Raw genomic sequence first — 15754 nt, forward strand, 5'->3', positions numbered from 1 at the left:
CTCCATATTATTCTTTTAGGAGCGGACATTGTTCAGTGGCTCATTAAGAACCTCAACATTGAAGACCCAGGTAAAAACTTATTTTCCCAAATAAATTTTATTTTTGACATTATTGTAAATACAATGTTATTTTATACTGTGTTCAATCAGTTTATTGAAAGTTGATCATGCATTTATTATTAGTTCCGTACTGGTATATATATACACACACACACACACACACACACACACACACACACACACACACACACACACACAGTGGTCCAAAAAAATGTATCCACTGTTTGAAAGTCCATAACTTGCAAACTAATTGACGGAATTGTCTCATATTTGGTAGTGTACTAGTTTGTAGTTCCGGCAGTCACCACACAAGCGTTGTATTGTTTTGTCAGATGACAGTCGCTGGATAGTCTGTGTTGTGTTCGTAGTTGCACCTAGTTACTCGAGTAAACATGGCTGGCGCAAGGCTTACATTCGATGAAAGGAAGTCAGTTTTGAAGTGGTATTTTAAGTAAGAAAACGGCAATGGTGAAATGAGTACCAAACAGAGCCACCGACACGTTTAACGATTCATCGCATTCGAAACAAATTTGAAGCTGAAGGCTGTGTTAAAGATGTACACAAACAACGATCTGGACGACCTGTAACAGTAACAAGTCCAGCTAACTCCTATCGTGTGTTACAACAATTCACTCGCTCACCACAGAAGTCTTTGAGACAGTGTGTCCGTGAAACTGGAGTGAGTCGCTTAAGTGTTCGGCGCATTTTAAAGACAGCAAAGTGGAAGTGCTACATCCCACGATTGCTACACGCAATGAACGAGGACGACCCAGATCGTAGAATGGAGTACTGCGAGTGGTTTAACAACATGATGCGCAACGATGAGGAGTTTGCAGAGATGATTGTGTGGTCTGATGAGCCACAGTTCAAACTCAATGGTACAGTAAACCGCCACAATTGCATCTACTGGGCCGCCGAAAATCCGAACGTCCATGTCAACAAAGCCGTGAATTTGCCAGGAGTAAATGTGTGGTGTGGGTTGTCGTACCGGGGCTTGATTGAGCCATTCTTCTTTGACGGCACAGTTACCGGTGAGGTGTACCTTCATAAGCTTCAGACGTCCATTTTACCTGCCATCTCAGACCTGTATGGAGACGGAAGATTTTACTTTCAACAAGATGGTGCCCCAGCCCACTACCAACATCGTGTTAGGGCGTATCTCGACGAAAATCTACCAGGAAGATGGATAGGCCGTATAGGTGCTGTGGAGTATCCACCACGTTCCCCAGACTTAACTCCTCTGGACTTTTACCTGTGGGGAACACTAAAGGAAATTGTTTATCGACAAAAGCCACGCACATTGGATGAACTTTGAGAATCCATCGTACATTCATGTGCAAATATTGAACTAAACACGTTGCAGTCAGTAGTTCGTGCTGCAGTTCGGCGGCATCGTTTGTGTGTGGATGTGAATGGTGACCATTTCGAACACCTACAGTGATATCTTTAAGTTGGACTTTAAGCTACACTTTCACCAAATATGAGACAACTCCGTCAATTAGTTTGCAAGTTATGGACTTCTAAACAGTGGATACATTTTTATTTATGTATATGTGTGTGTGTGTGTGTGTGTGTGTGTGTGTGTATATATATATATATAATATCTCTTCTTAGCAAAGCTATACTATAATGTAGAGTTGTTGAACCAGTGTTTTCATACAGGTCCTGGCCATTGGATTGTTTGACTCCGCACATACAGATTTGCAGCTACTCAGAAGGTGGTTGATTGAGCTGAAATGAAACTTTATAAATGACAACAGAATCTGATGCATATAAAGAGGAAATTATCTGGTGCAACAAGCACCAGTCCTCGGGGAACCCTGACGGTTCAGGAAAGGATAGTCATCTTGATTGACTATATCAAGCAGTGGTTCCCTCAAGCCCTGGATGAGATGAACTGTCCCCGAGGACGGTAGGGTATACAGCTGTGTGCGCTCTTTAGCAGCTGCTGTAATTATCTTCCAGAGTTTTCTTCGACAAACTGTATTTTTTTTTTCTACACTTTTCTATTTTACCCAGCAAGGTGTCTGTATGGTTACCAGCGGTCTGAACACCATGCTGAAAATAACACATAAAAATACATGAAACACAAGTACATGTTTTTAACGTTAAAGAGGACACGGCGACTCTCCTGACACGTCTGTTATAGTACTTGTATTTCCAATAATATAATAATTGCGGGGCGTCTTGGCCTGTTTCTGTCTTGTCTTATTTCTGGGGTATTTCTGATTAAATATGTAGGGATACACCGGTTCTACAAAGGGAATGGTAACGCCCAGTTGTCAATTTATTTTATACATTTTTAAAAGGAATAACCCAATGGAGAGTTAGGCTGCATTCCCATGTTCCGTGATCCTAACTGATCACGGACGTGGAATGCATGTACCGAGTCCCCCCGCGCCCGGACAGCATCTGTTATTAGATGCTGGGAGCGGAGGAGACTGTATTCATAAGCGCCGCGCTGTAATAAAAGCACCACGCGGCTGATTCATTACAGCGCGGCGCTTATGAATACAGTCTCCCCCGCTCCCAGCATCTAATTACAGATGCTGTCCGGGCACGGGGGGGCTCCGGTACATGCATTCCACGTCCGTGATCCGTTAGGATCACGGAACGTGGGAATGCAGCCTTAATAGAAAAAAATGGGTCAAACATATTTAAAAATAATAATAATAAAAAAAAAAATTATAAAAAAAAAAATAGAAAATAATATATATATATATATAATATAAATAAAACAGACAAGTCATGGCAGCCAACAGAAAATAAAAATCACCATTAAAGGGAACCAGTCAGCAGGATGGAGCTGATATGGTTCCCAGCGGCACAGTATAGATTGATTGTGCTGCTCACTGAGCATTTAACAGCAGTAGCTTAACAAAAGGGAAAAAGATGTCTTATTATGCTGCACAAAGCCGCGAGAGGGGCGACAACTAGTCATCTGGGTGGGGACTACTTATGTCTCTCTTTCTGTCAGCCTGCAGTCTGGGGATGATTGACATGCAGAGAGACCTATTAGTGGCCTCTCTGCCTGTCAATCATCCCCGCACTGCATGCTGACAGGCAGAGAACTGTGACTAGTCACGGGCAGCTCCCCGCCCATTTGACTAGTTGCTGCCTCTCTCCCGGCCTCGTGGGGATAATAAAACATCTTTTTCCCTTTTGTAAAGCTCCTGCTGCAGCCGTGGCCGGTATATGCTTCCTGAGCTGCACAATACATCTATACTCTGCTTCCAGGAACCATATCAGCACAATCCTAAAGCATCCTGCTCTGTGTATGGGGCACCCACACACCTCCCTTACATCCATTACTCTATAACATTGATTGGTTAGAAAATCAGTAAATCAATCAGGAATGATCAAAGTAGCACAGGCCGACCAAGATGGAGAGGAACAATCCTGCTGAACCTTTACATAAGCAGCTAAAAGAGAATATATAACCAGATTAAGAACCTGTAGCTTACATTGTAGTTGTCCCCTTTAGTTTCTATATACAAAGGTATATACTGGTATAGGATAGTCCAGCGTATTGTATATTAGTCTGGCCCTCGAAAACCATCCCAATTTCCTATGGGAAAAATAATTGCCTGCCCCTGCTATAGAGGATAAGAGGATATGTACTGGATCCAGGGCACCTTCCTGCAGGGTCAGATTGGCCCATTGGAGTACTACAGGATGTTCTGGTGATCCCCTGCTGTAACACAGTCATGATTTCCTATTACAGGAATATGAGTGGACAGTCTCATTTGGAGCAGACTTGATATCACATATAAAGCCGGGCCTGTAATGATTACTTTTAAGTGGAGGGCCCTCGTAACTATTTTCCCTGGTGGGCCCAAGGAACCTTAGTGTGATGCTGTATGCATGCCATGTTAGCAGACTGTGCTAAACCGTCCCCCTTGACCAAATCCTGCATATGTCCCTGAGGTGGACCTTGTACTGCCCGGGTGATCACTAGATCGTCCAGGCAGCCCATAGGAGACATTGGCTGGTTGCTGCCACTGCCCCTAACACACAGAACGGTGGCAGCAGATCGTTAACAGGCTGATCGTTGTCTTCTATTACACGATGCGATTATCGGCCGTAACGGTTGGTATCAACCAAATACGGCCGATAATAGCTTTGTGTAATAGGGCCTTTATACTAGTGCTATCTATCTACTGATGTCACATGTTGCTGCAATGCTGTACAGATCACTTTACAGCAGCCTCTTCTTATCACTACAGACACAACAGGAAGTCTCAGCTTAGCTTTAGCCCCAATGGTGTGAATGAAAACTACAAGATTTCTGGATTATTTTATAATATAGAAAAAATGGAAAATTAGAAAGAAAAAAAAGTAATAATTTTAAAAAACTATTTTTAACATAAAAACTTTATTTAACCCCTTAACGACTGTGGGCGTACATTTACGCCCCCACTGCCTGGGCCTTAACGCAGGAGGACATAAATGTACGCCCTGGCGTGGCCCCAGGCTATGGAGCGGGCTCACAAGCTGAGCTCGCCCCATAGCGGGTGAGGACCGGCTGCTGTCTGCCGATCGCAGGGACTGACTGCCGGAGGTCCCTTACCTTCCTCTGTGCAGTCAGGTCTTCCATATTCTGATTAAATCTGCCACAGGCCACAGGCAGGCTGTCTCAGAAGATCTTAAATATACCTATTTGCAAAAAAAAAAAAAAATGTTTTACTGCTAATAAAAATAGTAAAACATTAGAAAACCTAGTAACCATGCATATCGCTGTGTTCAGACAGACCTATAGAATAAAGAAAAAAAATGCCAGTTTTACCGTAAAGGGCATTACGTATACATGCCCCCCCCCCCCCCCCCCCCCCCCCCCCCCCCCCCCCCCCCCCCCCCAAAAAAAAAATTGCGGAATCGCATTTTTGGACCCAAGTTCACTCTGTAAATGATATTTTGGGGGTTCCGCTCTGGAGGTTCAGTACATCGTCTAGGCTTCTAGGCTCTGGAGGTACAGTACATCGTCTAGGCTTCTAGGCTCTGGAGGTACAGTACATCTTCTAGACTTCTAGGCTCTGGAGGTACAGTACATCTTCTAGACTTCTAGGCTCTGGAGGTACAGTACATATCTAGACTTCTAGGCTCTGGAGGTACAGTACATCTTCTAGACTTCTAGGCTCTAGAGGTACAGTACATATCTAGACTTCTAGGCTCTGGAGGTACAGTACATCGTCTAGACTTCTAGGCTCTGGAGGTACAGTACATATCTAGACTTCTAGGCTCTGGAGGTACAGTACATCTTGTAGACTTCTAGGCTCTGGAGGTACAGTACATATCTAGACTTCTAGGCTCTGGAGGTACAGTACATCTTCTAGACTTCTAGGCTCTGGAGGTACAGTACATCTTTTAGACTTCCATGGGCACCGCTTTGTGGCTCTAAACTACTGGGACCTTGTTAAGAGCCATCCTAAGACCTTCTGCGTGGGTAATAAAAATCCTACTGAAGCAGCCAGATCTGTAGGGAAGACACAATATCTAATGATTCCTACCTGTCAATGAATATGGAACCAATTTTTTCAGTTTTATAAAAGAAAATCAATGTTTAAAATGAATCCTGATACAACCTGTGATAGGAGTAAAGTAATTTCCTCTACCGGAGCCAGGGAAGGGCTTAGTCTGCTTTGATTATAGAGATCCATGTGTGTCTATAGGATATTTGTCTCCTATACTGATGAACCATGTCTGTCTGTTATGGATTGCTCCCGTGAGTATATAATATTTTATAGATTTCTTCAGTTAAAAGTACCATTAAATTTACCTTAATGCATTCTTTCCCAATTGTCATCACTCTACCAAGAGCTAAATGTATAAACCAAGCCGTCTCTCCAGAAATCCAGATGCATGCTGTTAATGCATAATATATTTTGTTTTGTTTGTGTTTTTCATTTTTCCAAAAGTTAGCAGTTTCTGCCCCTACATCCCCAAAGTACCAGCCCCTGCCTAGTGACAAGTTATCTGCATATAAAGAGCCTCCTGTATCTAAACTGCATAAGAAAAGTGCCTCCTCTGTATATTCAACAAGGTCAATAAAACAAGTAATAAAATAAAGCTACACTTTTTCCCACCTTTAAGGTGAAGAAGAAACTAACCTGCTATAATAGCTCCCTATTGTGCATGGGGCGCTGAGGATAAAGATATGTCTCTTACCTTCATCCTCAGCTTCGTTCCCTTGCAGTTGTAATGTCCGGTAAGGCTGTTTGGAGCTCTGCCCCCCAGAGCTCCAATCCAGCCAGCTCCACTGACAATCATCAGGGGCGGGCCAGCCAGGGGCGGATTGGTGCTCTGGGGGCATAAAAACTGCATGGAAATGGCGCTGAGGATGAAGGTGTTAGATGTTAGATTCGTCTGACCTGTTGATAGTTCTCCTTTAACATAGCCAAGGGGCTAAGTTACCCACAGTATTTTTGTTTCTTCAGCACCGTTCCTGGTCAGGAGGTGTGTGGAGAACTGCCGTTCATGGGCTGAGCTGCAATTCCAGCCACAGCCCCGGTAAAGAGCGCAGTTTAGTGAAAATCTGAAGGGGTCAAGGCACGCCATAGGGCCAAAGGGATTTAGTGTAGAGCAGAGAGAACTGGCGTATATAACCAACCAACATGGCTGCAGATATAAACTATAACCACCATCATCATCAATGCAGCCAAACTATATTATTTGGCTCTTAAATTTGTAGATTCAAAGACACCCAAGTAATTTTTATATACTGGAGCCTTAGTCCCCTAGATGTAAACACTTCGACTTTCTGTAGCCCCCTTAGGAGGATGTCGAGAGACGAGTGTGTACCATGTTATTATGCAGTTAAGTGTATGTCAGCATGTAGTGAGCTTCTGTATTACTGGCAATTGTAGGTCAGCAGAGCATAAAGATGGTAAATGCTGCGGTCAGCCCACAATCTAGTGTAAATGTTGTGACAGGTCGTCCCAACGCCACCGATTACTTTACATGGAATAATGTGACTTGGTATATACTTGGTAAGCAAAGTTACCAAGTGACTTTTTAGTAACCTAGTGCCCTAGATCACGCTTTATTTTTTTTCTTGCAGTGGAAGCAATACATTTAGGAAGCCTTATAGCAGCCCAAGGTTACATCTTTCCCATATCAGATCACGTCCTCACACTAAAAGATGATGGGACCTTTTACCGTTTTCAGGTAAGTGACAGCTGGATATTGGTCACAGTAATAAACTACTAAATAAGAACCTGAACTTTAATTTAGCCCCCCAGCTGAGCATATTTCTATATCAAACTAGTACCCAGAAGACCCCTTAAAGCACCAGAACTAGAGGGGGCTCTCAGTCTGCAAAGCCCAGATATTTTATTTTGTGTTTAGTTATAAATGTGTTTATTTGTTTTTCTTGTAGCCAAAACAAGCAAAAAAAATGCCCTCTAAGTTGGTAAAAAAAATTTTTTTTTTTTAAATGTAATAAAAATTTTGCTACCTGCACTTCAGCATCTGTAATCTTATGTAAAATCTATGTAAAATTCATGAGTGAAATGTATAGTAGGTTTACTGAATAAATAAAATCCCGGAAAAGGATAATGCATTTTGTGACTGAATTGGGGTCATGGATTTTGTGACATCAAAAACAACAATGGTCCGTGACATGAAATGCAAGAATGATCTCGGGAGGCGTAATGGAGACTTTAGCTGGATGCCGTCTTTCTAGTTTGGAAACCACTCGTTGTATGTTTACCATGAGTCATATAGTGGCAGACAAGCAAGAATGCTAAATGCTCACCTACTATTTAAAGGGGTTATCCAGGCTTACCGAAAGCCTGGTGTGTTCCCAGTATCGTTACCGTGGTCCCCAGTTTGGGTGTGGTTTTTGCAGCTGAGTTCCATTGAAGTGAATGGAGCTGAATTGTAATACCACACACAACCTGAGGACAGGGGTGGTGCCGTTTTTGCAGGAAAGTAGCTCGTTTACTATAAAATGTTTTCGTTTTTTTTTTCCCCCCAATCTGGATAACCCCTTTAATGGGAAAATGGCTACAGTTTAGCTCCGTTTATATCCTAATGTTATACAGATACTTATTTAGTCTTTATGATTAAATCACAGAACGTAACAATTAGCTTTTTAATCATTTAAAACCAATCCATACATGAATTATTATCATGGACTCCTAACATAGTTGTCTGCACATTTCATAAAGCAGCATTAATATTAAAGTATTGCATTGTCAGGCCTCATCTAATTAGCCTGCGAGTAAGCAGGGGTCAGACAAGGGCAGAATCCTCTCAATGACTGCAACGTCTGTCACACCATGGCATCCCGGCCATTCTCTACCCCCTAGGACTATGTTTTTTGTGAGCATTTTTATTTATTTATGCACATTTAAAAAAAAATATTGATGACTTTACATGACAATGCAGAAGTTGGAAAACATATGGTTATCCTTTATTTCCACAACATGCCTATTACCTACAAAAAGAAAAAAAGAAGGGTCTTCTGCATGATAGATTAGTAGGGATGAGCCAATTTACAATACTAGGCTCAGCCATCAGCTGCCACCACTCTTGCATATTCTTGTTTCCCAGGGAGTATTGCACCTAGGATTTCACTGCATTGAGCACTTTAAATAGCAGCCGGCAGTGTTTTCTTTGACTGGTCTCCCTGAGATCAGCGATCTGTTTCTCTTATGGCTCTATTAGGCATTGCTCCACCCTAGCCAGAATCCTGCTCCACACTGATGAGGGGCAACACCCCGAAACAGCTGTCTGTGTATGGATACCTGGCCTTTGTTTTTCCCTTGTCATTACATTGACTTATAGGGCCACTTAATATGGTGGTTTTGTTGGTTTCCCTACAGGAGCCACCCCTTGCTAGGTCCTTCCCGGAGGGATATCTCGCTAGTCCTGGGTTTCCAGGCTCCACAAGCTCTTTTTTTTTTTTTTTTTTTTTTTTTACTTCTTATTGGGTGACATTGTCCTGGCTACAGAGGCAGACAGGGAAGGGAGGGAAGGCTGGCGTGCCACTGTGAGATCTGCCCCCTCCGCTCTTTCACCTGCTGCTTCTACAGGCTTCTAGCAGCGGCAGGGGACAGAGGAGAGGGGGCAGAGCCACAGACTTCAACTTATGGGGTCATTATGGTTCCATAAGTGGAAGTTCAAAAACAACCTGGGCATTGAGGCATCAATGTCCCATGGTCGTGAACGGGCTAAGGATAAAATTATACACACTTTAGTATTCATTAGAGATGAGTACAACTCGAGCATGCTCGAGTCTGTTCGTTCAGCATTTAAATACTGTCCATAGCCTGTACTTATGTTTTCCCCGGTCTGCATCCAACTTGTTCACCAACCGATATTCAAATGGCAAATGATGGGACTCAAGCAAGATCCAGTTGTGCTCATCTGTAGTAGTCATTAAATGTAATTAAAGACAATAAAAAAAGAAAGAATGGGGTTATACTACAATTATACAAATTAGCCATAATAACAACAGCATTACTTCTTGAAGAATCTCCAAAAATATATACAGCTGGAAAAGGACACTACGAAACTGCATGCATGAGACAACATGCTACGGTAAATAACAGGATACAAAGAGCCAACTGGGTGTTACAAACTGGGAAGCGTGTCTCAACACTGTCAAATCTGAGTGTGTCAAACATTTTAAAGAGGTTGTCCAGGCTTAGAAAAACATGGCGGTTCTCCTTAAAAAAAAAAAAAAACTCCCTTCTCCTGTCCTCAGATTGGATGTCAGTTTTGCAGCTCAGTTCCACTGATATGACTGAAGCTGAAATCCAATGTCACACACAACTTAAAGGGCTGGGGTGGCGCTGTTTTTGCAAGAAAGTAGTTGGGCTTTAGGAAACCCTGTCCCCCAACTGGTAACACCCAATTGGATAATTTTTTAAATAATTTTTTGAAAATGTAATTAAAATGTTTGCTACCTGCATCTCGGCATCTATAATCTCATGTAATATCTATTCATGAGTGAAATGTATAGTAGGTTTAATGAATTTCTTGACTGAATCGGGGTCATGGATTTTGTGACCTCAAAAACAACAATGGTCAGCTGATGGCCAGACCAGTGAAATACTGGTCATACTTAAAGCATATATGCTATATATACTTATATTATATATTACTACTAGAGATGAGCTATCCGGGTTCGGGTTCGAGTCGATCCGAACCCGAACATTCGGCATTTGATTAGCGGCGGCTGCTGAACTTGGTTAAAGCTCTAAGGTTGTCTGGAAAACATGGATACAGCCAATGACTATATCCATGTTTTTCACATAGCCTTAGGGCTTTATCTAACTTCAGCAACCCCCGCTAATCAAATGCCGAAAGTTCGGGTTCGGATCGACTCGAGCATGCTCCAGGTTCGCTCATCTCTAATTACTACATATTTCCCACAACCGTCATGCAGAAGAAATATAATAAAAAATTCATGAAAAGAGAATAAAAAAAAAAGTGAACCAGTTATGCTGAATTGTACAGTATATAGCCAAAAAGCACTGACTTCCATTTCCGTAGACCAGCTCATGTATTAACTAAACTCGACCCTGTTCCCTGATTTCCATAATCTGCGTCTCTGTACTTCTGCCTCGGCCTTTATTTTCATAATATATTCAGTAACACAAAGCAACAAAACTTAGAAACTTAATGAAAACCACTGATGCATAGGTGCAGGAAAAGCAGCGTCAGCTGTAATAAGTACCGTGACGTGGTAGTGTCTCCAACCGGATGGCTTCCTATATGTTACACTGAGAATATTTTCATACTCTCTAATGGCTATTATTTCAATTTGTTGTCTTTTCTAGGCTCCATATTTCTGGCCTTCAAATTGCTGGGAACCAGAAAACACAGACTATGGTAAGTATTACGGTGAAGCATAAGGATTGATTATTAAAGCATACCTGTTATGATGTACACTGACCTGTGTTCAGTCCATTCTGCTGCCAGACGTTTGGGTATCCATGGATAAGACCGTGCCCGGTAAATTTTCACCGGACATCTCCTTTTAATGCTTTTTGCAAAAACGATATTAGTCGAAATGACAGCTACTAGAGCGTGCTCCAGTATGATGGTTCGGCATTTAAATACCAGTGGCTGAAGAAGGTGGATGCAGCTTCCGGGAGTCTGGGAAAACATGGATACAGCCATAGGCCAGGTTCATACAAGATATGACAGCGGCCGTTCTGTGACACAGCCGTGTCACTGAAGGCAGCTGTCAGTGAAGTTCAACTCAGCTGGTACGGCAGTACTGGCCATATAAACATTACTTTTTACCTGTAATGCGGGCGCATTCAGGTTTGCCTGCATTCCAATTAATCATAGCTGACAATGTAAAGTATGGCCAGGAGCGACACTTTACATTGTCTGCACTGTCAGTTTTGTGCGACCACTATTCAATAAATGGTGTCCGCACAAAGCGGACGTGTCAGTTTTCTGTGTGGCCGCATTAAATCCCGGCCGCAGTGTTTACAGAGTGTATACACTGCAGCCAGGATTCCATAGTAAGTAAATTGATCGGCCACAGTGATTAAATAACGTCCGTTGTTTAAGCAAATGTGTGAATGTGGCCGTAATATGTATCCATGTTTTCCTGGACTCCTCAGGGCTGCATCCAAATTCTTCAGCCACTGGATCACATTGGGGATGAGAAGCATTCGAGTGCCCCATGTCCCTGTTCTGTGAGCACAACAAGAGACAATTCCACAGACTTTCTATAGACGTCCATCTTGGCTATGTAAATAAAGCATCTACTATCCAGCCATGTTTTTGAGCGTTGGGGTCTCATCACTGTACAGCAGTCTGTATAACATGCCAAAAGTTTTTTTAAAGTTTTCCCAGTTGCTTCAATTCAGCTGACTAGAAAAGTTGAGTTTCTTAGTTAAGAAAGCAGTATCTGTATTCTATTACTAGGAAAAGCTCTGAAATATCACAGGTTAAATCTTTGAGAAAGTTAGGGCTAAGCCATAAGTGCTTCTAGTATATGGCTAAGTTCACACTACATATAATTTCTTTAAACAACATCTGTAGTTGCAGTTTTGCAACCATGGCCATTATTTAATGAAATTGCCGATTACTTTGAGGTTTATGGAATCCCAGCCAGAGTGTATACACATATACAGTAAATTGAGTTATCAAATGACATTAATTTATTTGTTCTTTTTATGTCTTTTTATAGCTATCTATCTATGCAAGAGGACCATGCAGAACAAAGCGAGACTGGAGTTAGCAGATTATGAAGCCGTAGGTATACCAAGATTATGGCCTGTAGATAGAAAGGAAGTTTTCTAATCTAATTTGTAATTTATTGTAAAACATACAGAAAATAACTCGTCATAAATCGTCATTGTGGAACGGTTAATTTTTGCAATGCACACTAGATCGCTTGTAAGATTTGTTTATCTAATGAAGGAAATATTAAAGTTGCCATTACATAACCGTACAGTTTTAGGCCATGTCCAGATGGGAAAAAATGCCATTTTTGAAAAATTACAGCCGTGAAAAATTATTATGATCATTATAAACGGACGTAACTATCCAAATATGGACGTAATTATCAAAGGTGGCTGTTTTTTTCACCTAAAAAAAAAAAAGGTTGTGTGAGCATAGCCTTAGAGTCTATTCACACTACAGAATTAGCGCAGAACTTCGAGCAGAGTCCGCATCAACGGACCCTTACCATGATGTACATGTATAACTGGGTATCAGTAGATTTCCCTAGTTGCTGTGGTCTCAGTTGGTAGGAACTGAAGCATATTTACAGCCTGTAACCAGAGCTGATTGATGATACAGCAAGTCGATCATCAGTTAGTTAGTTGCTTATTTCCATGTTACAATGATTGTGTCGTGTGAAGGATCGTTCGTATAGCTGTTAGCACAAATCACATTACAGGTAAAACAGGTAAGTTATAGTTACAGACTTCCCTCCAAGAATCAACACTTATTTAAAAAAAAAAAAAATTAAAGAAATAATTTTAATTAATTAAAAAAAAAGAATAAAATAAAATTGTAAATTATATAAAATAATTCAGCATGAAATAGAACATGTTCTCAGTTCAAATTGCAATAAAATCTGATTGGGTTTCTTTTGATCTGGTAACAAATTGTCTGGTATCAATAAAAAAAAAAATCTATGGTTAGTTTAGTTTGAAATAGGTCTAACATCACAAATGTGAAGTTATGTTCTTGGCTGCATTTTTTTTTCTTTTGCCACTTTTTGTAAAACGTTAAAGAAATGTGTTTAACAAGAGAAAAAAATGGCATAAAAGCAAGGTGTGAACATGCCCTAACCTTTACAGTATCCATTTAGTACCAGTTCCTGTATCTGTATGCTGTTCTAGTCTGAGCCGCATGAATATGTCCAGATGTCGGGGAAAGTCATCCCTCAGCTGAGCACCTCTTCCTCTTTGTTTTAGCAATCTGTGGGGTCTTCGCAATCAGACCCCCAACAATCAAAACTTTTCACGTCTCTAACCTGCTGTTGTGTTCCTATAGTGCAGAGAACACTAAGAGTATGTGCACACTACCGAATTTGGGTGGAAATTGGGCAGACATGTCAATTCTTTGGGTGGACAGCAGATTGAACTTCAGAATATCAGAGTCTATGGGACTGGCGGACCTTCAAACGAAGACCACCGTGCGGACTAGGCTTGAAATTTCCACCCAAATTCCATAGTGTGCACATATCCTTAGGATGAGGTTAGTTTACTTAACCTCATGCTCAACTGCGTTTTTATCTAAATCTTCACTTCAATAGATATGCAAATTAGGCAATTTGGTGCACTGGGGTGTACCGATCCCACCCCACCAGCCCACCCCTCCTTATGAGGGTGGTAGTCCCGCCACCAGTGCACCAAAATGCCTCATCAGATGAGATGATAAGATGCTTGATGTGCGTCTTATAGAGATGTATAGGTCCATGCAGCAATACTTGTCGGATTTTGTCAGTCACAATGTGAACAAACCGGAACGTCATTATACCCAGGAACTAATGCTGAAGATATCAAAGCACCCCTGTCGAATTCCCTATATAACACCTTCCTAAACCGATGAGTGGGGTACAGTATTATAGTTAGGTTATGTATTGAAAAAAAGTTAATTCAGGAGTTTGTAAACACAATCCATCTCCAGTCGGGGCCAAATCTCCGGCGATATTAGGTGCAGGTTTTTATATTTATCTAGGGCAAGAAAAAGTTGGTATCTAAGTGTATTCATCTGTATATTCAGTGTATATATAAATTAGTCATGTCGAAACCCAACCTCCCCAATGTGAAAGCTTTAGGAAATTGTATGTGCTGGAAATAGAAAGGCCTTAATCAGCCTAAAAATGTACAGAAGTAAAGCCTATCATTCCTTTATTCCATTCCAGTCCAGCCAGTAAGTGCGCCAGCCGAAATGTTTGAGGGATATAATATCCTGTACTTGGCTCAAGATCTTTTCTAATGGTCGTGCATTAGCAAAAGATTGCTTTTGCAGGAGCATAATATAATGTATTATTTACATGCTTAATATTTCTGTTTTGTCTCTTTTACTCTTTGCCAGGAGAATTTAGCAAGACTGCAGCGGGCATTTGCAAGAAAATGGGAATTCATCTTTATGCAAGCAGAGGCACAAGTCAAGTAAGATATTGCAAGAATTTACTAGCACAGGATGTTAGGCTGGGCTCACACAGTACCGATTTGGTTGTAAAATCGGTAAAATAAAATGAAGAGATATAAAATGTTCTCTAATACTTTACTTCTCCTTCATATGCACTCCAAGCTGTGTCCAGAAAGCCACCGAAACGGACCCTGTTTGAGACTTGCACGACCGATACATTTGCTGCATCATTAGGCCATATCTGATCAAGATCACTTGCTTGATTGGAAATAAATAGAAAAATAATATATGCATAACCACATTCAGCAAACACATAAGGGAAAGCATAATGCCTAAACTGGCACAAACTTTTTATGGGTTACAGGAACATAGTAAAAGTTTTGATCAGTCGGGGTCTCATCAGGAGAACGTGTGCAGTAGTCATTTCACTCCTGTCTCTGCGATCTCCATCCGGGTAGCTCCATTATAAGTCTTATGGGGCTGTCTGAATGCAGATGATTGACATTAAAGAGGTGAGTGCATCCCCTTGCTCATTTTCCTGATTGGTAGGAGTACTCACTCTATGCACCAGTCAGTCATTTAGTTTTTTCTTGATTTTATGTTACATTCTGTATGTTAAAAGAGAACAAGGTATGTCATATAATACTAGGCATGTGGTACTCGGCCAGTGTTGTTGTTGTTGTTATTCGTGACGCCAGTACTGTAGTAGTACACAGGTGTGATGTTGGTACCTTTTTTTAGCCGGTTTATGTCCCCAAATAACTCCGGGTCTGTTGAGGGTCCCTTGGGCACTTATCACGGCAACCTGGAGTGGTAGTAGACCCACCTCGTGCTCATGTATAGACTATAGTCTGACCGTCTTCTGCCCTCTACTTGCGTAGAACCCATGGGTAGCACGAGCCCCAGTCATTGGTTATCTGGGTGTAGCAGACTTCCAGGATTACCCAGTCATCCTGCGCTGCGCAGTAGGATACATAAAGCTATTCTTGGTAGCTTTGTCCTACTGGGATCAGTTTCTATTGTTTCAGGAAACTGTCCTGCACTTTTTAGGTGGGTTCCTGGCGTGGGCTAGGGTTATCCTAGGTGGCCTCTCTCCACTAAGGTGAGATCAGCACTG

General features: G+C 41.6%; 1 protein-coding gene across 9 annotated transcripts in view; it reads left to right on the forward strand.

Annotated features, from left to right (window-relative positions):
- RGS6 (regulator of G protein signaling 6) overlaps window positions 1-15754 on the forward strand; it is a 290618-nt gene that overhangs the window by 242273 nt on the left and 32591 nt on the right. For all 9 annotated transcript variants that reach the window (XM_069949184.1, XM_069949176.1, XM_069949181.1 and 6 more), the window contains 5 exons: window positions 20-70; window positions 7118-7224; window positions 10848-10899; window positions 12218-12282; window positions 14581-14657. In XM_069949184.1, the coding sequence (XP_069805285.1) occupies window positions 20-70; window positions 7118-7224; window positions 10848-10899; window positions 12218-12282; window positions 14581-14657 (352 nt within the window). The remainder of the gene's footprint in view (window positions 1-19; window positions 71-7117; window positions 7225-10847; window positions 10900-12217; window positions 12283-14580; window positions 14658-15754) is intronic.

The sequence above is a fragment of the Dendropsophus ebraccatus genome, chromosome 13 (assembly GCF_027789765.1).
Source record: "Dendropsophus ebraccatus isolate aDenEbr1 chromosome 13, aDenEbr1.pat, whole genome shotgun sequence".
Classification (NCBI taxonomy): Eukaryota; Metazoa; Chordata; class Amphibia; order Anura; family Hylidae; genus Dendropsophus; species Dendropsophus ebraccatus.